The 21,033-nt window shown below is 42.8% G+C and overlaps 2 protein-coding genes across 7 annotated transcripts in view; both read right to left on the bottom strand.

The window, feature by feature from the left end:
• Positions 1-106: 106 nt before the first annotated feature.
• ube2j2 (ubiquitin-conjugating enzyme E2, J2 (UBC6 homolog, yeast)) lies at positions 107-11,696 on the bottom strand. 2 transcript variants are annotated; one of them, XR_011602055.1, is made up of 10 exons: positions 11,524-11,660; positions 10,290-10,420; positions 5,874-5,914; positions 5,607-5,709; positions 4,360-4,498; positions 4,184-4,264; positions 3,765-4,093; positions 1,541-2,284; positions 996-1,388; positions 107-863 (listed from the first exon to the last, which is right to left on the bottom strand). XR_011602055.1 is itself a non-coding variant. In XM_070959367.1 (7 exons), the coding sequence occupies exons 2-7, from the start codon at positions 10,418-10,420 to the stop codon at positions 3,803-3,805; spliced, it is 786 nt and encodes a 261-aa protein (XP_070815468.1). In that variant the 5' UTR covers positions 11,524-11,696; the 3' UTR covers positions 2,577-3,802. The 2 variants fall into 2 exon arrangements, 1 of the variants encoding a protein (XP_070815468.1); XM_070959367.1 differs by lacking the exons at positions 107-863; positions 996-1,388; positions 1,541-2,284 and having other exon boundaries at positions 2,577-4,093; positions 11,524-11,696.
• A 307-nt stretch (positions 11,697-12,003) lies between these two features.
• LOC139329176 (arf-GAP with coiled-coil, ANK repeat and PH domain-containing protein 3-like) overlaps positions 12,004-21,033 on the bottom strand; it is a 54,845-nt gene continuing 45,815 nt past the window's right edge. The window contains exons 16-26 of one of the 5 annotated variants that reach the window (XM_070959358.1): positions 20,556-20,625; positions 20,286-20,380; positions 19,963-20,183; positions 19,706-19,798; positions 19,401-19,502; positions 18,509-18,732; positions 18,065-18,174; positions 17,489-17,599; positions 17,049-17,110; positions 13,687-13,736; positions 12,243-12,931 (exon numbers count right to left, since the gene is read on the bottom strand). In XM_070959358.1, coding sequence (XP_070815459.1) covers positions 12,863-12,931; positions 13,687-13,736; positions 17,049-17,110; positions 17,489-17,599; positions 18,065-18,174; positions 18,509-18,732; positions 19,401-19,502; positions 19,706-19,798; positions 19,963-20,183; positions 20,286-20,380; positions 20,556-20,625 — 1,207 coding nt within the window. In that variant the 3' untranslated portion in view covers positions 12,243-12,862. Of the gene's footprint in view, positions 13,737-14,316; positions 17,111-17,488; positions 17,600-18,064; positions 18,175-18,508; positions 18,733-19,400; positions 19,503-19,705; positions 19,799-19,962; positions 20,184-20,285; positions 20,381-20,555; positions 20,626-21,033 lie in introns of those variants that run through there. The other 4 variants (XM_070959355.1, XM_070959357.1, XM_070959359.1 and 1 more) reach the window with 4 other exon arrangements.

Below are 21,033 nucleotides of genomic sequence, written 5' to 3'. Positions count from 1 at the left end.
TTGGCTTGAATGGTTTTCATCCATGTTTTATAAAAGATTTCATACGCATAGTTAGGATTTTCCACCTGACAGGGCCAAGAGAAATACTGGACACTAATCAAGAGATACTGTTGGAAACATTTTATTAAAACGCTGCCCATCCTTGGTTATTACATTATTCTTCATGTGTCACACACTTCACAGATGATGTTTCTTGATACACTGCAACTCTGAAATATTCACGAATGTCTAAGTGAAAAAATTACAGTGGCTTTGTTTCATAAATAAATCAGAATTAATTGAGTTTACATGAACTTAATGGAGAAGTTGATGCACAGATTTTTTTTCACAGATGTGGTAAAACACAGGTGGCCAAGTAGATGTATGTACATATATAAATAATGTCACAATAATTTACAACATACTATGAAATATACAAGAAAACAATGCATCCCTAATACCACGGAATCAAGCTTACAACAGAATGAGCTCTTCATACTTGATTTGATGATGCTTCTCCTCTTGCGGTAAAAATCTATCCAGCAGTATCTCATTCACAGATCAACCCTGGTTGGCAGTCCTTGCAAAATCGCTCTCTAGTCCGACACAAAAAGAGCTTGAAACGCTTCGAAAACTTCAGTGGAAGTTGTCGGGGCCTTCGCTCGGAGACGCAGATCTGTGTCTTAACATGCAAACCGCCTGCAGTCTGCAGCGAAGGCGCGCCGCCGCGTTCATCAGGTCTGCCGCTGCACACGGAGCGCGCCGGCCGGTCATTTCCTCTGCTGCTCCGCTGCTACCAGCCGTTCATGTCGTGTCCCTGCAGCAGCACACAGCTGAACAGCTTCTGCAGCGTGGACATGAAGCCGGACTGCCTGGAAGCAGGTCTGCAGAGGGACACAGAGATGTGTTTAGTTTCAGGCTTGCGTATGATCGCGCTGAAATGACACCGCAGTGAACTACACTCACACAAGTGGTGTTAGAATAAAAGCCGAGGCCGCTTTGGAGGATGTACTCACAGTGTAGACTTGATGAGTTGAGCCTTTGTGTCTTTCAAATGATCCACTGATCCATCCTTCCCCCCCTTCTGCTGCTGCTGGTGCAGCTGCTGCTCGGCGATCTGATCCCAGATCTCCGTGTTGACCCACAGGGCGCCGGGCAGGGTGAGGCTGGCCCGGGTGCAGGTGATCCATCGGCACAGCGGGCAGGACACGGTGCGGACGACGCCGTTCATTTTGCAGAGTTTCTCTAGGCACGGAGCGCAGAAAGTGTGGTTGCAGTGCAGGAGCCGCGGGATCCGGTCGCTGCGGGAGTACTCGTGGCAGCACACGACACACTCGAGCTCGTCGTTTATGAACATGGTGAGCGAGTGATGAGGACGGGAGAGCGAGTGTAGCCCTGTGTCACACAACCTGAAGCACACATGACGGGGAAAAGTCAGTTAAGAAACACATCAGAAGTTCAGTGTAAGAGCTGTGAAGTAAACAGGAAGTGAATTGAAGTCAAACAGCTTCATTGTTTCTACGATATGAGCGCGTGCGGCTGCCTCTGGAGCAATGCTTACCGTCTGAGCGCTCAGCTGATGACCTGCTGGGTCGTCTGGTCTTCCTGCTCTCCTGCTCTGCTCCTCGGCCGCCCTCTTTAAGCTCTGTTCAGACCTGACAGGTGTGGTCACGTGCTGATTGCACATTTCCAAGGAAGCACTGCCTTCAGGTAAACAGCCTTCTGCGGAATTCCACTTGTGCAGGTGATCAGAGTTCCGTGAGCGCTTCTACTATCTACTCAGATAAATAAAGCATCTGCGATTGCGTAGAAGTAATGTTAGTTGGAAGGAAATTAAACTTTGACCCTATCAAAACCACAGCTGACCAAATATTTATGGGCGTATTAAAGAATGACTTCTGACAGAAACAGATAAGAGGAGCGTTTCCTAAAATGTCCTGCCAAGCAGGGGAATTTATTTGCATTTACTATGAAAACATACAATATGTCACACAAGATTAACTGAAGCATGGAAATCTGGCCATTTGCTGTATAATTGCACAAACTCGCTCCCATCATGAGCAGTTTGTCTTTTTTAAAGGTGGTGCCAAGAAAAGAGCAATAGAAAGGCGAATCTGCTGCTTTCAGACCGTTTTCTGCTGAAACATTAGATACACAGTAGAACCATCTTTACTAAATGCAATGCACAACAGTAAATGATCAGCAGGTAGGTGAGCCTGGCCCACGGCCTGTCTGTGTTTGCCTGCCCTGCTCAGCAAACACAGACGTGTCCTCAGAACCATGATGAGATAAGCCCAGGCCGTTTCTATAAATAAAGAGAACGAAACACAAAGAAAAAATATCAAAAATAAAGTAATATACAGAAACAAAATGTCGGTTCTCTTCGTGTGTCTCCGCACTTGGACCTATGTTGGTGCTATACTGGTCAGCTAAGCCGATTTGAAAAAAGGTACAGGTCTCTATTTACTGCTGTGCAGACTTGGGGGTCACTGCTTGGCTCATGGGTTGAGAGGACAGGACGTCTGGACTCCAAAGACTCTCACCGTGTATCAGGAGCTCTCAGGCTGACATGCCCAGTTTGTTTTTCAGACTTTGTATTTACTCAGTTGTAGAAACACTACTTTCTTCAGGCTGAGATGCGGCTTCTGGTGAGAGCTTTGGAGCAGAAAATAGACCCTACAGATGAGATACTGAAGCACTGACATGTGTACGAGCTTCTACTTCTTTTTTTTTAAACATACTTTAGTTTTCACCATTACCTACGCGTGGTTTGACATTTGTACATGCCTTCTCCTGTGACATGTCACTGAAAGCCAGTGAGCTTACTAATCCTTCTGACTTGCGACGCGTCTTCCTGTTCCCCTTTTCTGTAGGTCAACGAGGACTCAGAGGCACTTCCTATGAAGTTCCATTTGTGCAGAAAATACAGACTTATTCTTGGCACATATGAAACCTCTGAGCATCTGTCAAAGGTATGCAGTGATCATCAGTCAGTGTTTGGTAAGACTGAGAGTTTTATTTTATGAGGAGATCAACACATTCCGAGGAAAACACTTTGATCCTGTGATGCAGGGAAATTGAAGGTAGACAAACCGGTCCTTGAACTGCAGCTGCAGGGCAATGAAACCTGATGCCTTGATATAAAATAACACTGACTCCATTGCCAATATTCAAATTAAGTTGAGGGCGCTTCAAACAGGCAAGATTAATGAGGGCAACCGCACGGTTGGTCTTTGTGGCACCTTGTCTTGACTTTGAAAACGTTCAGCGCTGCAACAACACAAGGTCACACCCTGAGGAGTGTCTTTGATCTGAGGAAGGACCAGGAAAATGCTGCAGAGGGAAATCGTTTTGTAGAGGTTCATGACAGTGTGTTAAACTTCACCTCAGTAAAGCACGCTTCTGTTGTTTTGAGCAGCCTCCTGCATGGTGTGCCTGACCGTGACCTGTTTGCATGTCCGACGTGCGACGCTCTTCCACAACCCATGAGCCAAGTTCATCCCTACTGCTGACATAAACCACTGAAGCACAGAGTGGATCACAACCGTTTTAATAAGCCCCTCCAATTCCCTGGCCCTACTGCCACTCCCACCCACTCCCCCACCTCCTCCTCCTCCTCCTCCTCTCAATCCTTCCTGGGTGGGTCGGCTTTGAGATTCCGTCTTCCATAGTCCATGGTGGTGGTGGTTGTGGTGGTGGTGGTTGTGGAGGGGTTTAACCCAGGACTGAACATCCCTCCCCCTCTTAGTGTGTTTGTAGAATGTGGAGTCCGCTGGCTGGCTCACCTGCAGGGGGGAGCGTCGCCCTACAACACCAGCTCCTCTCACTCCTGGGCTATGCTCCTCAGCACGTACTTGACTGTGTAGGCGAATGCCGCAAAGCCTACAATCACAAACAGGTTGGCTAGAGCCCCACCTAGAAGTCCATGGTTGCGATTGGCCTGCTGTAGGCCGGGGGCGGGGTTGGCGCCCCCAAGTGGGACAGGGCCACCGTTGAGGGCGGGGAGGCCGTAATGGGCATGTTGAGGGTCACCGTCAGGCACCACATCAGGTAACGGGAGGGGCTGTGTGCGGGCGCTTAACTCCTCCTGGGCCTTCTGTTTCTGCTTCATCTCCTGATGGAGGGAAGGAGACAAATGGGACAACATTAAGTCAACAAAAGGAGAGAGAAGACGGCAAGAGGTTCAAGATCGGCTCATACGTACATCGACTACATCAGGAAACAGCTCACAGAACACTTTATCCTTGAGGTTGAAGGCCAGGCTTTGGGCTGACAGCTGTCTTTTCTGAACAAAAGAAAGAAAATTCACATCAAATATTTAAAACATTGCGGGTCGTCCATCATCACGTTCTGCATTTGTGGTGATTTGTTTGCACTCACTGTGTAGTCGGAGGTCTCAATGCTGCCGAGGGTGGGGCCTTTCTCCACCATGAAGCTGAGCAGACCTGTGAGGATGGTGGAGACGGACCATGCAGGGTTCCACGTGTCTGGATGGAAGTCTGTGATGGACAAACATAACCTGTGGAGAAAACAGGCAAAGTTACAATAAAGGAGCAAAGTGTTCAAAAAGCTCTAAAACAAAGACCAACATCATTCTCAAAAACTCCAGTGTGTGGTGTGTAGTGTGTGTGTGTGTGTGTGTGTGTGTGTGTGTGTGTGTGTGTGTGTGTGTGTGTGTGTGTGTGTGTAGGGGATCTATTGCTACAAATGGAATATAATATTCAGAATTGTGTTTTCATTAGTGTACAATTGCCTGAAAATAAGAAGTGTTTTTGTTGCCTTAGAACAATTTCTATCTTCTTCCATGGAGCCTGCCATACTGCACTGCCATGTTTCTACAGTAGCCCAGAAAAGACAAACTAAACACTGTCTCCAGAGAGCACATTCCCTGTGTTTAGAGGCCACCATAGGGGAGGGTGGTCATGTGGTTGTAATCTGCAAACTCACAGCTAAATGCCATTAAATGCTACACACTGGATCTTTAAAAGATGCAATATGTAAGAACTGGCCACCAGAAGAATTCATACCCTACTTCATAGGGGACAGCATATCACCAGAGCAACTGCTAACTGCTGCTAACTGCAGCTGCCATTAGCGAGCTAGCCCAGTTAGTGCAGTCAGCCGTGCAGCTAGCTGTGCTATTACCTAGCCTGCACCGGAAGCTCAAAGCACCTGGTGATTGCAGAGGGAGGGGAGGGGGAAAGTTGGCAGGGAGCATTGGAACCAGGCTCAATGAACACGATTGGACGAGGACTGAACACAGCCAGCAAGACTGACAGAGGCCAGTTTGACGACAGGAAATACAGCGTAGAGGTGATTTATTACGGTAAAGGCACACCAGGCTGGGACCAGAGAGGCATGAAGCAGGACAGGAGCGAGAGGGAGGTCAGGCATCAGTCAGTGCCCAGCCACCCATCTCCAGATGCCTGAGCCATTACTACTGAACTGTCACTTCTCGAGGTATAGAGTGGTATAATGAGACAGGACAAGCTAGGGCTTCCTGGTTATCATGCAGCAGATATCTCTGACATTATGCCAAAAGTGTTATTTCATCACTCATTCATACATATTGCACATTTAAATCCTAAATTCTTATTCAGGTCACCAATAAGAAACTCCAGTCTTACCTTGTATTACACTTAAATCTCCCATTTGGTGTTATCATATAGATACTTGGTGGTTTAAAAGGAAATTCCCGAGGAAATATGAGTTTTCCATGATAATATCCTCCTAAGAAAAACAGATTGTGAAATCACATTGCATGGGCAAAAAGTACAGTGAAAAACAGAAAATAAGACAGCACATTGCACAGATAAGCAGCAATCAAGTTGTCAAAAAATGCCAATTAACAGAAGCTATTTGACGAATGTGTGTTGCTTAACAGTTGTTTTTACCTTCGTATGGAGTTTTCTCAGGACCTCTAACTACGTAGTGCCTGGAGGAGACAGGAAAGATTTTTGTTAGCGACTGATGTGTTTTAAAATTTGTAACCCACCAAAATTGAAAATAATAATGAATAAAACATAAAAAATTATAGTAGTGTAAGACAATGGAAAAGGACAAGGAACAGAGGGTCTTTGTGCTGTCATGTTTAAGATGCATATAATACAACTGAAACTTTCCCAGGACCATGACATGTTTTCAGATCACAAGAAGTACATCTGGAGTCTGTCAATTATGCAGAGATAGAGGTGAAAGATTCTGCTCTAGCTTCTTGAAATAGAAAAAGAAGTGTGATTATATGCAGCTCGTTCGACATGTACAAAGCTACTGGAACAGCAAAATGAACAAGAAACCTGCACACAGACTCCAAACCGCATGTTTACTCTGTGTGTGCGTGTGTATCTGTGTTTGCTCACTTCAGCAATTTAAGTATTATCTGTTTTTAGTACTGGCTGTTTGAATGGTTTTTTTTGTCTTTCAGTGTCTTACTGTCTTGACCAGGTTTACCTTGCGAAAGAGGTTTCCTGTGAAATAAAACTACACTGAACTGAAACATAAAAGCTACACTTATATTTTTGCTCCCAGTTGTAGAAGTAGAAGATCTAAGACTTTCTTCTACGCACACAAAAGGCACATTTCTCACACATTTTGTATGAAAATTTGTTGAAATCCTTCTAAGTGAGCACTTATCCTTTGCCAAGATAATCCATCCACCTGACAGGTGTGGCAGACAGTATCTGCAGTGAACACCATCTGCCTCATGCAGTGCGGGACATCACCTTTGCACAGAGCTGATCAGGTTGCTCATTGTGGTCTATGGAACGTTCGTCCAATCCTCTTCAACGACTGTGCGAACGTCATACACGCCAATCCAGTGCATTGTAAATATGCTCCATGGGTAACATGTCCGTGTACAGATCCTTGCAACATGGAGCCGCGCATTATCATGCTGCACCATGAGCTGATGGCATGAAAATGAGCCTCAGGATCTCATCACTGTGCGCTCTTGTGCATTCAAACTGCAACACGCTCACAAAGTTGACATTAGCAAATGGCTCGCCCACATTACGTCATTAATCCTTGAGACAACTCTTCTCCAAAGTGTCAGATGCCATCGATGGTTGGCATTTGCCCACAAGTCATCGTTACAACAACTGCGTTCAGGTCAAGTAAGGATGAGCATGTGGGTAAGCTTCCCAGGGATGGTTTCTGACGGTCTGTGCAGAAATTCTTTGGTTTTGTAAACCAGCTGTTGCATCAGCTGGCTAGGTGGCTGGTCTCTGACAATCTCGCAGGTGAAGAATGCAGAGATCTTGGACTGGTTACACATTGTTTGCTGTTGCTCGGCCAATTGGATGTACAGTACTGCCAAATCTTTGGAAACGACACTGGAGACAATCCAGTATGCCAACTGCATGCCCTGCAACAAACCTTGGTTTATTTTGCTGGTTAGCCTCTTGAATTTGGCGCTCCATGGCTAATGTGGTTAGTAGCATCTATTGTAGACCCACAAACAGTAGCAATGTTGGCGCATTCAGTATTGAGGGACTGTCAAGAGAAACTGTGTGAATGTCACGCCTCATTTGAAGCCAATTAAATAAACCGGAGTAGAATACTGGATGTGGGAAACTGCTTTTTCACGTTGCTTTTTGTCTCACACAGCCAGACCTAACATTATCACCATACTTCATACTGCAATGCAAGCTGGCTTTGTTGTTACAGGAATGCGTGCTGCGTGCTGTGCTGGTATGTGTGCCTGTTGCTGCCATATGCAAATATACTTGATAGACATGCCCTGTGGTGCGCTGACTACCACACTTACATAATATACTCTCGGGTTTGTGCCAAAATATATAATGTCGGTATGTGAGTCTGTCAGTGTTGGGCAACAGTGGCATGAAAAGTAGCAGTGTTACTAGTTTAACAACATATCTCAGTAGCATGGAGGTAGTTGCTGTTTTCTGAATCAAACAGCTTTTCAGTAACTCAGCACTTTTATTTATCAAGCAGTGTCCATCGAGCAACACCTTCTCAAGCATTTCTGAAGCTCAAATACAGCAGAGGTAAGACTGCTGAGGTGCAGTGACACCACCGACACACATGCAGGCACAGTAAATGTACACACACGCATGTGCATACATACACATGCATGCGTGCACGCGCGCACGGACACACACACGCACAGACACACACGCACACAGACACAGACAGACAGACAGACAGACAGACAGACAGACAGACAGACAGACAGACAGACAGACAGACAGACAGACAGACAGACAGACAGACACACACACACACACACACACACACACACACACACACACACACACACACACACACACACACACACACACACATATTCTGTTATTGTGTGCAGCACATGTTTTAGTTTGTTTTTGTTGCCATATTGGCTTTGGGGCAGTGAGAACAGAGCACATAGCTTATTGTTTAATTAGCAAATAAATTGAACATTTCTGTTTGACTTACAGTTTACATAGCACTGACTTGGAATGAAGTTGGTTTGGAGTGAAGCGTCATTAAATGTAGAATAACTGGTAGCTTTGCTCAAATACTGGTGTCTGTTGCTGTTGTATGTAAATATCTTGCTAGACATGTCCTGTGGTATACTGACTGTTGTACTTACACAATATACTTTGGGTTTTCTGCCAAATAAATGCTGTTGAGATGCTGAATCAAACTCAATAAATATCCATTGTTTTAAATCCCTTTTTCTTTCCTAAGATGGGCTCCCTTACATTGTCAATAGAGTGAAAAGAGGTAGAAAACTCGTGTTTTGAGATCCTTTTTATTTTTGTGATGCCGTGATATAATACCCTCACCTTAAAGAAACAACAGCAATGCTGTGATATAATTTTTACGTCATACTGCCCTCACCCACTGCATTGTAAAGTTTAATTAATGAACCCTCTGATGTCATCAGGAGTCAGTCATTACCAGGATAGTCTTCAAAATAAATCATAAATATCGATATAGATCTTTATGTAAAAAATGATTGTGTGCCCTTTATTGTTCAGTCATTAATTTGATTTGTCATATTTGCAGGGGCACAACCTTTATTATTTAATAATTAACTGAAGAAAGCATGGGTGTGCCTCCTGCCACCCCCACCAGGTCCCACCATAAATAGAAATCTAATTCTGTGGGACACACAATAATCATGCCATTTAATCAGCACCTGACAGGTGGGTGGATTATTTTGGCAAAGGAAAAGAGCTCATTAATATGGATTTACACAAATTTATTAACACAAATTGAGAGGAATTTGCCTTTTTTGAGCATAGAACAACTATTTGATTAAGAATATGACGGCTCAGGTTTTATATTTATTGAAATGTCAAAACAGGTAATATGTTAGATGATTTTCAGTCCTGAAAAACAAATACTATGACTTAAGTAATGTCATCTGTTGAAAATATACTGTACCTAGACAGCATGTGGAAGCAAACACTTCCATTTTTAATTAATGAATTCAATGAATGCTGTTATGAATGTGTATGTATAATTAAGGTGTAGCTGGCATGTGTATAAATACAGAAATGAAAAGCCGTTTGACAGAGTTTACAACAGAAAACCTGGAAAAGAGCCAAAAAATGAATGATGGTTGTGACACTTTACAGCTTTTACATTTTAACAGGCATTAAGTGATTACCTCACTTAATGTTCAACTTCTGCTCATCTATAGTACATGTTCAGGATTTTACTATTACTGCCTCTCTATATCTAGAACCTGTGCTTAAGACCATCATTATTTATATATTTTTTTCCTTTAGTTTTTTTTTTTTAAACAGATTTTCATTAAAAAAAAAAACAAACAAACAAACCTAGAAACACAGAAAACAAAGTCCCAGTTTCACAGAACACACTGCCAAAAGTTCTCATATGAACTTCAACAGCTCACATTTGGCAGTATGTTTTGTCAACACAATATCTGGAAAGACGTGCCCGTTCAATGCTGTGGGCACACCTCCACGAGACATAGAGACATGCATATCTTGAAACCTGTGTAGATAAAAGATATATCTGTCGTAGCTTGTATAAAGAAAAAAAGGATTGATTATCCTTTTTTCATTAAATGTCCAGTATTTTAACATGAAATAAATGTATAGAATTTTAAGACATTTAGCAAATTTCTTTCTTCTTCTTCTTTTTTTTTTTTTTAAGAATTTAACCTGTTTTTTGCATTTAAATATTTTGATATATTTTTCTTGGGATAAAAAGAGCCCTAATGACTTGTTAAAAACTAATGAAAGTTTACACTGAAATTGCAAGAAAAGTCGAATTTAGAGCACTGAATTCCACTTGTTGCCTCTGTGATGAGTTCCTTGCCAGGGTGGAGACCTTACCATTCTAGGATGTTGGAGGGGAGAGGTTCTGCACAGATGTAAGGCACAGGGTCTTTCTTTATCCTGAGGTAATCCTGCTTAAGTCGCTGAGTGGCTGTGGTTGGAGCTCTCTTATTCCCGTTGTTGTTCATCTGAGGATTTAGAGGACATGCAACAGGGACATACAGAAATTAATCTTGATTTGGGCTCTTAAAATGTGTTAATGATAGACAGTGACAGGGCACCAATGTTAGGATGCAGTAGGATGTTAAAGTGTGGCCTTCCTTTACCACAGACATTTCAGTTCTGGAGCTGTTCTGCTTTCTGGCAATTCAGTCGCTTGCCAGTTGTGACTGTTTTGCATTTGACTGAAATAATAGTGTTTGTGATACTGCGTGTATCTTAAAAAGGCTCAGACTTTATGAATACAGATTCATCTCTGCATAATAATAATCAAAATAGATGTTTATTCATTTTGCTCATGGAACTGGAACTGCACTGTGACTGTTGCGCTACTTTGTCAATTCAATATTACCTTGTGTTTTGTTTTGTTTAGTTTTTTATATTGTTTGAGACTGTGCTTTGCTACATATATGGGCTCTACGACTTGGATTTATTGTCATGTCTTTCCACCTCAGCCCACTGAACTCAAGATCACCTCTCCAAATGCCGACTGACGTCCTGTCATGTGGCTAACAGCTGACAGTATATCGCTAATGAGCTGTACTTATACTGTAAAAACGTTAGTCTTGAAATGTTGTCGGTGCCACTTCCTCCTAAGTAACAAGCTACACGGCGTAAACGCAAGTTATGTTAGCTGCCGCTAATCCGCTTCTTTGCACGCTACGTTAATGTTAAATCTCTGGCTAACCGAAATGATCGATAAGTTAGCTTGATATCGGACAGTTACTAAACTTACTTACCGACTGTAAACAAACAGTGCAGACCAACTTCAAACTGCAGACTGACATTGCGTATGGCTGACGATTTATATTAATCACAGCGTATCAATACTGCTCGCCCAGTCAGGTTAACTTGACACGACGATTTAGATAATGCTAGCAGGTACCGATTGAGAGAAGTCCTGTGTGTTTGTACTGTGTTAGCCACCGAAGGCTAACGTTAGCTAACGTAGGCCACACCAATGTTTAACCGCTAGCTCCCGAGCGTTAGCACGAGCAGTTCTGCTTCTCACGAGAGCTGACACCCACATTTGTCGTATTTAGTAACTAGAGAGCTTGTAGTTCAGACATACCTCTCCAGAGACCCCAGTGAAAATAGGTATTCGTGGCTGGACACGAAATACGGCTGTTGTTTCTGTTGTCAAACCCCAAACCGATAAGACGATGTTACCAACGTAGCTTCAGCTATCGCGTCAGCAGGAGGAAAAACGACACTTCCGTTTTCTTCTTCGTTTGTGTAATAGCCGTTGAAAAATGACACAGAGTGCGCTATACTGCCACCAGCTAATCTGGACTATTATGCTTAATTATAATCTTTCAAAAAGTCTAATAATATCTAATAAATATTATTGGCTAGAATAAAGTTCTTTATAATCATAATATGCTTACATTTGTAGCATATAAATCACCAAGACAGACCAGACAACGTTGTCTTCTCAACCACCATCTTACTGGTGCTTTTTGCTGCTGAATAAAGTTTCTAGTTGCTACATTTATTAGCAAAAGTTTGAAAGAAAGCATACATAGAAAGACAAAAACATGCTGTAACTTTCGGCTATTTGTTTTATTTCTGCCACCAGTCACATAAAAAAATTTAAAATCATTTCATAAGATTTGCAGTCGACAAAATAAAATCACACAAAGCATAGAAAGGGGCTCCTTACTGAACATCAAGTTTAGTTAACTCATCATAGAGAGTACGATTAAGTCTGTGGAAACATTTGTTTAATGTTTTCTGTAGCTCTGGAGGAACCTTTCCTATGTCAAAAAAAAATAAAAAAATAAAAATAAATAACCTTGACAATACCATCAGGGTTAAGTGTTAAAAACATGGATATTTAACAGGCAGGGAGGATCTAACAAATATGCTTAAAGTATGGCAAATGTAGAGTCCAGTGTGTCTGAGGTTTGACCCATACTTGTGAGTAAATGTCTCAGGCTTTGCTGCTCTTGAAATTCCTTGTTAAATTCATCTCTTGTCAGCGCTCCAGCTTGAGCAATATTAAATACCTGGTAATTAAAAAATACATAATACAATGCCTCTGATTCAATGCCAGAATCGAAACTGGTGCCAACTGGGTCAACTGAAATAACACCTGTACAAAACAGCTCTATAAATTATATTACATTTTGACATGACCTAGGTCCATTATCTTGACCCTGCCCAAACACATTTGCAAGAGCAATTGAGGGCAATTACAATGCTTTTATAATAGAGATTAGTTTGTGCCTGCAGGGTTTTGACTATTTGCTTGCGCTTGCACCACTCACTCTCCAGGACCAAAATGTCTTTTTCTAGGTCACATGGCTGCCTCCCTCTTGATTCCAAAGTGAATGAGGAGTGGTCAGAAGAAATGGTGGTCAGTGGTCACTGTGGGTTATTGCAGCAGCTGAACTGTAGACTCCTTCTCCTCAACTTCTCGGGCTGAAGCGACGCGAGTAGAGAAAACTCGCGAAAGACATCAACACAGGAGATGTCACCTGCAACACGGGATACTAAAGTCAGGGGAGGGGGGTTCCACTGCAGGGCACCAACCAACCACCATCAATCTGCTGGTTGCTGCTTGCCTTTAACATCAATGAGTGAGACACCAAGCCTTTTTAATGACACAACATCAGGGTAAGAAGCCAGCAAATACTGCAATATCCAATAACCCACAATTCACCATTCAGGAAGAAAGACAGAGCACACAAACCTCTGCATGAAAGAGCAAAGCCCTCATGATAGAGTGAAGCTACTGAGACCTGCTTGGTGCATATAGATACCTATTTGTTCAGGATACAATAACTGAATCATTCTTATTTTTTCTAAAGATCATACTGATAAACAGTTAGTTAGGAACTTGAAGGGAAAGAGTGGTGAGCATCCCGTCCATTTCACTCCTACATCATCTAATTCACATTTTGTAATATTAAGGATGTTGTACATACTTACCCATTCTATGCGCCCTATACCTACTATATGGACGCTGCATTACAGCTGGGTCTCCAGACATCTTTTTCTGTGGACACAATACTCTTTGTACTTCTGAATACCTGATTTCTCCCCATGAGACAGAAAAGACTCCCAACATTAAGACACCACCAAATATTTCCCCAGTGTGTGCATGAGTGAGTGTGTGCGCAACAAAGAGGACCACAGACCAAGACACCTGAAAGATCACAACCACCAGAGCAGAGAGAATCACAGTATCACACTGATGCCCTAGTAAGACGGCCCAGGATGCTTCACTCACTCTATCCCGAACATCCTTGGGTTTAACTCTCCTGCTGCCAGTGGCAACCCCTGTGGTAACAGAAGCAATGACATGTCAGGCAGTGTTTATTTCTTCAGAGGGAGGTGTGCTGTTTGTTTTAGCGTAAAGCGAGGGATTAGACATTTCTGGCAACATTTTTAAGTAATGGTTCAACAATGCTTGTGAGATCACGTCAATGTTGGAGACACTGAATTATTCAAGGCACTGTGTTGCTGCTGCAGGCTACAACTCAAGGCATTATTTGGAACACACAGGACCCTAAACACTAAAGTGATCTTTAAATAGTGTGTTGACGTTGTCTTTCAGTCTGGAGATGTCCAAGTGTGCACCTCCTTTAGCCATTTTATTGCTTTGAATAAGCCAAGTGCTACCCAAAAGTTTGTTATAGACCAAAGAACACACCAGACCAGATTGTAAAAAAAAGCATTCTCCCAACATCTGACAATGTTTCTACATGGTTACATTTCCTCAAAATAACATTTTATCAATTGATCATACAGAGCAACTACGTTCTGTAAACCTTTTCAAATATATTGCGGTGATGTTGAGAGAATGTGCATAAGAGATGAGACAGGAAACAGAAATGAGAGCAACAAGCAGGAAGCAGGGTTAGTTCATCAATAGTTTCTCAGTTTTATTGTATGCATTTTGTTTTCTTTTTTTCCCCTCAGTGCTTCTAAAGACAAGGAAGAAAGTATTCCAAAGATATCCAAATGTCAGTGAACAGAAGAACGCCTCCAAGTAGAGACAGAGCTGTGTTACAGTTCTGCCTGACAAGCTGTTTTTTTGTTTGTTGTTATTAGTTGTTTTTTTTTTCGGAAGAGAATAAAAAGACAAACATAAAACAGATCAGACAGTCAGGATCCGTGATTGAATGCTGAGAGGCAGGCAGTTGGCGTCAAGTTAAAATACACAAGTGTACTATTTACAGCATGTTTGCTTTGAACAGCACCTTTAACCACTCCTATGTCAATACACACAATGGACACAACATTTAATACTTCCGCTAGGGCGAGGGCCCTTAACAGTTTGGTCACAGTAGCATCACATCACCCCCTAGACTGGTTCTACTTGCAGTACATTGAACTATTGCAGATTATCACCTGCCATATCAAAATCTCTCAGGTCTGTCACATTTCTGTAACCTCTTATGAACACGTGAGTACACCAACAGTGTTTCTACCACTCTGTCACTTCACAAAGCATGGTAAGACTATGCTGGATCTACTCTGAACAGCTTCAGTTAGAAATACAAAACAAAAAAACTGTGATATCATACAATGTCAGACACTTTCCCTTTAAAAAGTCTTTGGCTGAGGAAAATAAACTACAACATTCAAAAAAAAGAATTGAAATGACTGCTTGTTAGCTTTGTGGAAACAAAACAAAACAGATAAAAAGACAGGAATGAGGAAGTCACCACAGAATTGGCCCGTGGATGGAAGAATGGCACAGAGGTGCAAAAAGTAAGAAACACCAGAGGGGTCATGTTGGTGCATGCGTATTACACAGGACTGCACTGCACGATGTGATCAAACCATAGAAAGATATTTTATCATGCTCAGAATGCAAACGATGTTGAACCTCCCAGAAATACTTCTGGCAAAGCATGCAGAGAACACTGTAAGCACTGACCCGTGACGGAAGCCAGATACTATAAATGTCCTTTGACCCCACGAGTGTGTAAACTGCTCTCAAGAAATGTGCTCCTTTTTCTCACCACAGGTACTGTAACATGGATGAGTATTTACAACGAGAGGGAGGCAATGCTTTCGATCTGTAGTGAACAGAAGATTTGCATGGTGTGAATCCAGTTTTATCCACTCCCTCACTACACTGCAAGACTTGCTGTTCTGGTTTGTCCGCACATCACCTTTGCAACTTAGCGAGTTCTCATCCTCACTAGTAAACAACGTATGACTGCAAAAAATGGTACATTGTTACTAGAATTGCCATAAATAAGGTGGAAAAATCTCTTTCAGTGGTGTGTTTGAATGCCAATAACTGTACTCATACTGTAGAAATGTAAGGCCTTTCCAAAGGGAAAATTAAAGCAAAATGTCTTTTATGCGTGTTATATATCAAGACGTAATCTAAAGACTTCCTGTCCAAGTAATGCTTTCAGATTCAAATGACAATCATTAATGGAAATGCAGAAGTAACCTGCATCTAAGAATGCATTGCACTGGTCCTCTGCGGAGATAAACATAAATAAAATAGACAATAGATAGATAGACAGTAGGACAAGAACAATGTCAAAACTAAACTGAATGAAAATAAACAAAATTATAATACTGTAGATGGGAAAAGTGCACAGTTTCTTTTTTTCCTTTACATAATGCATCATAATATCATATGATTTAACTCTGTCTCTCAGTATTCTTTGACACATGCACTCACTTACTCACTCACTCACTCATCATATCACAAAGTATCTTACAAAGCAGGCAAGGGTCTCTCCTCCACAAGCCCTTCAGTATTTTTGTCACAGTTTTACATTAAATTTCCCTTCCTGTCCCCTCTTCATACCCAGTAAACACCCCTGTCCACCTCGACTGCAGCTTGTCAGTTACTCATTTTCATTTAGCAATGGAACAAATACCATTTTTTCACCTCATGCCACAGCACATAGTTAAAAGATAACCCATATAACTTTTAAATACGTATATTTACATCTCCGTTTAAGAAGAGATGGGTAAGTTGGATGTCACACAGATGGTCTGGATAGATAAAGTGTAGGGGGTTAATGCAGCGAGATTCTTCAGAGGTAAGAGCTGTTAGGCAACAGTAAACCCACACCCTCGCGCAAGAGGTTACACCACGTTATGATAAGTCAGAGGATAACCCTGTTAGCAAAACACCAAAAAGCAGATGTCATTTCACTGTGTGTGTCATGTAGCTAGCATAGCATGGGTGGTGCCGAGTAATGGCAAGGAGAACATAGTGGTGATGCAGAAAAAAATGGAGCGAAGTGTCAGTACAGTTAAAAAGGTCCATCAGGGGTCTCCCTATGACACAACACCCCCCCAATAATGAGCAAGTGGTACGCTCCTCTCTCCTCAGACAACCTGAAGTTGCCCGTAAGCCTAGATCTGCAGTATGTAAGTAACAAACTTGAGATCAGTGTCTAGGGGCAACTTCATCTACATTATTTTAGGTTTCCAGTAAGAAGGAATATCGGGGAAGAGAGAGAGAGAGAGAGAGAGAGAGAGAGAGAGGGAGCGCAAACTATGCTCCTGGATAAAGAAGTGACCACTAGCATTCCTCTATTGTGAGGCAGATGAATTCTTGGATGCATTTCCTATACTGCTGCTCAGTGGGGCTGCTGCTGTGGTATTGACCTGGTTGACCCAAGGGAGCCTCCGCTTCTCGCATCTCCTCATTCATCCGCGCTAGACGCAAACTGGAGGAGAGAGGAGGAGAACACAGAAGCAGAAGAGTGACAGAGCAGAGGGGACACATACAGGATAAAAAATGGGATGATAGGAGGACAGATGAGAAAAGATAGAGATAAATAGGGAGTGGAATAATTGAGACATTCAGGTGGGAGGAAACCATGAGGACGGAAATGTGGTGATGTGATAAGGAGTGGCGAGGGAGGTAAACCACGGTGGAGAGACGAGGATGAGAGGAGGGAGGAGGGAAGGGAAAGAGAAAATAAAGATGACAATTAGTGATACAGTTCAGACAGCGTAAATGTTCATTTCTGAAAACATAAATGCAAACAATAAATGTTTATGAGGAACTATCTTTTGGTCTAAGCAGAATGAGGATCACTCACAGGGTGACAATGTCTGCGTTGGCAGCCTGGACAGCGATACTTAGGGGGTCGTGACCCTGCTCATCCACCTCCGTCTGTGATGCTCCCCTCTTCAGGAACAGACACACCTGGCTGTACAAAACAAGACGCAGCCACCGAGAAAAGAGGTGAATATAGCACAAGACTGCAGTTACAGACATGATTTCATGGTCTACTTAAGCAGTCCCAAACTTGTTCAAGCAGGCATTACAAGACTCTCAAGAATGTCTGAGAGTGCCACAAACATCTTTTTCGTATTATCTTTTTTTTTTTTAACAGCAACATGTCTTGTGGTTCCTCATTACAAACGTCACATTACACGCTCCATTTATGAGCCAAGGAAGATAAAGGACGATGGCCTCTGAAATACTTGGCAAAGAGTACTTTCAGTTAGTGCTACAGAGAAAAAAGATTACGTCATGCAGTCCCAAAGAAACAACTGACGGTTCTGCATCTTACTGTCATCACATTCAGGCAGGGACATGAACCAGGCATCGCTGTCAAAGTGGAAACAGACCACTCGTAACAGCCTCCTCTCACTCTGCAGGCGTTTCTTACCCGGTGTGACCCAGATAGGTGGCATGATGCAGCGGCCCTCTGCCTCTCATGTCCCTCTGGTTCACATCAGCGCCGTTCTGAAGCAGGAACTCACAAGCTATCAGAGAGCCCTGACACAGACAGAAAGAGATGTTTATTGGCTCTGAAAGTCTAATTATTGGCATTTTAACATTACTGAAGCCAGTGTTTCAGTTGTGGAATTCATAGCAGGAAACTATATGTTCAGGGAAGAGATTTGTTTTTAATCATTTATGGCTGCTGATGTTTATGGCTGCTGATGTTTATGGGTTCAATAAATCTGTGTCTGGCACCTTCAGCAGCGTATCTGTTTCTAATGTTTAATTAAGACCATCTCAATTATGATAAGAAATGACACTGAAAGGTTCAGTAAGTCAGCCTAAACCACCGCTGGTTCACTCCCAGTCAAAGGCTGAAGTCTCTCACCCCGATCACGGCCTGAATGAGCGGTGTTTTCCCCTCCTCCTCCTCACTCGCAGCGTGTATGTCAGCACCGTGTGCCAGCGCCTCCACCATGAGTGGTAGGTTGTGTAGGCGTGAGGATCGGTGGAGGAGAGCCCCGGGGTGGAGCTCTCTCGGGTCTTCAGGGTCTGAAGACACTTCCTGTTCAATCTCCACCTCGCCACTGGAGGACTCCTCCGACTCCTCCTCTGAGGGTAGGTAAGGTGAAAGGAAGATGGCAATGGTGGAAAGAAAGAGGAATGATTTAAGCAACATATTTCAAACTTTTAAAACTCCGTGAGGGAGTGCAGCATGATTTAACTGAGGGGATGACACCACTGTCCTTTATGTTAATAGTTCAGGCTGCTCTCGTCCTTTACAGCATCCCTGGCAACACACACTGCCAGTTTTACAAAATGACATACACAACTTGCTACATCTTGAGAATCTATAAAAACAATCATTAAGTCTTACTTCAGGTTCATCACAATTTCTTTGATTTATCTGTATGTCATTGTCCCCAATTTGAGTGTTGATGTCCCCGTGGACTGGAGAATGTTTCAGGCTGCTTGAATGGATTAGACATCACATCCATGTCTTCTTCTTTAAGACAACTTTTTTAGCTGCTAGTCCCAAGTTTTGACATTAAAATATGTGTAAATAAAAAATATGTGTAAATGAAATCCAAAACAGCGTTATCACATCACTGCTTTTTGCACACAGCTGGTGGAAATGTGAACTTTGCATATCCTCCAGCTGTAAAACTGTTATACTGTAACTCTGAATGACATCAGTATTCTCCTTAACCATAAAACCTCCTCCTTCATATTCCTAACAACATGACAATATTCTGACGTCAACACACGAGCACACATACCTTCTTCTGTCACGCTGTCCACCACTGAGCCAAAAACCAGGATGTCTGTGCTGCCATCTGTACTTCCTCCGAGACCACTGTCACTGCTAAGACCTGCGGGGCCAAGCATCGCCAAGCCACGGACACGTTAATGATTACACAGCACACACTGTCCTACTAACACACACGCCACCATCACTGGTACAAATGTCAGAAACTGCAGTATTAGCATCAGTTTGTGCGCTCTTCTCTGCATCTTACTGAAACTGTGCAATAATCTTGTAAGTGCGTTGTGCTTGTATGTAGTGACTGTGCAGTGGACTTACTGCGAGGACCAGAGCCGGTGTCAAAGTAGGAAAATAGTGAATCTAGCTCATCTGGACAGAACAGGGAGTCCCGGCGAAACTTCGCTGCAGCTGCTGCCGAAGGACAAAATATCAAAACGAGACTTCAGTCGGGGCTTCAGAGTGTATTGTTACAGTATACATATGACTCACAGCTCTTGGTTTTATGAGCTATGTGCTAATGTTTATGATGTTTATTTATGTTTATGACCACAGAGAAGCTAATTCTCCGCACTGACCTGCAGAGAGGTTTGCAGGTGAAGCGCTGCCCGGCTCGTAACGATGGTATTTCCTGCGGGCCTTGTTGGGGGCTCGAATGGAGCTGTTGTGTCGCTGGCACTTCTTCACTGTCCAGGGGCGGGACTTCCTTTCACCCTCCACCAATGCCTCGCTCCCACTCATCTTCTTCAGGAAGCGTTTCTCCACGTATTTAGACTTGATCCAGGCCTCTTTCTCCTGTCTGGAGGTAGATGATCACAAACTGATAATGTTACATATACATATTAAAGACATGCTAAAATGCTGCTATAATGCTCTCTGTCTCCTGAAAGAAAACACTGACCTTGAACTGGATGGTCCAGGTTTTTTTGCTCCCAGCTCCTCGCAGGCTCCCTCATAAATTTGATTGATCACAGTGTTCCCCAATTCACACATCAGCTAAGCATGAGAGAAGAAGGAAGGAGGACAAGGATGGAAGACAGAACGGGAAACAATTAAAAAAAGAAGAAGAGCGGTTCTTTTCACTAAACGATTTATAAATGCATCTCTAGTGGGGAAAGAAAGCACAGCACAGACAGGAGAAGCTGTAGGCAAATGTGTTGGTGAGACGCACCTTGAACAATTCTGGCTCCCATGAGTCTAACGTCAGTGAACGCACTTTAGAGCAATGGACGCCTAAACTCCTGAAAGAAAAAAACAGAAAAAAAGATTATATGAAGAAAGTTTATATCTGCCTCATCTCTATCCACAACTGCCTGAGGTGGCAAACTTTTCTGTTTCTCGCCACTTTGGAGTCTCAAAGTCTCGGCTGAGCTGAGAGCAGACATGTCTTATTACTTCCTAACTAGTTATCTTGATAACTGTGTCTTTTCTGTACACAGTGGAGCTTTGACTGATGAGTTGATGTAGCGGAAAGTGGAGTTGCAGCATATCTGAGGTGACATCATCACAGTACCTCTGAATAAAATGTGATGCTGTAATACAGATGTTTGCTTATGTGAGTTGTATACAACGATGGTGGAAGAAAATACTGTACAAACAAAACAAGCAGGAAGAGGACAAATGTCACGAAGGCAGACTGTCACAAGTGA

Source organism: Chaetodon trifascialis, chromosome 3 (genome assembly GCF_039877785.1).
Source record: "Chaetodon trifascialis isolate fChaTrf1 chromosome 3, fChaTrf1.hap1, whole genome shotgun sequence".
NCBI lineage: Eukaryota > Metazoa > Chordata > Actinopteri > Chaetodontiformes > Chaetodontidae > Chaetodon > Chaetodon trifascialis.
The sequence above is the reverse complement of the archived record's forward strand: the minus strand, read 5'-3'. Positions and strand labels throughout refer to the sequence as shown.

Bases quoted from the DNA above. Each gene is read 5' to 3' on its own strand.
- ube2j2 (XM_070959367.1), bottom strand. From the start codon at position 10,420: ATGAACAACAACGGGAATAAGAGAGCTCCAACCACAGCCACTCAGCGA. The intron at 5,710-5,873 runs GTAAAAACAACT...TGTTTTTCTTAG, and splicing joins TGAGAAAACTCCATACGAAG to GAGGATATTATCATGGAAAA. The intron at 4,499-5,606 runs GTAAGACTGGAG...TTTTCTCCACAG, and splicing joins AGATTTAAGTGTAATACAAG to GTTATGTTTGTCCATCACAG.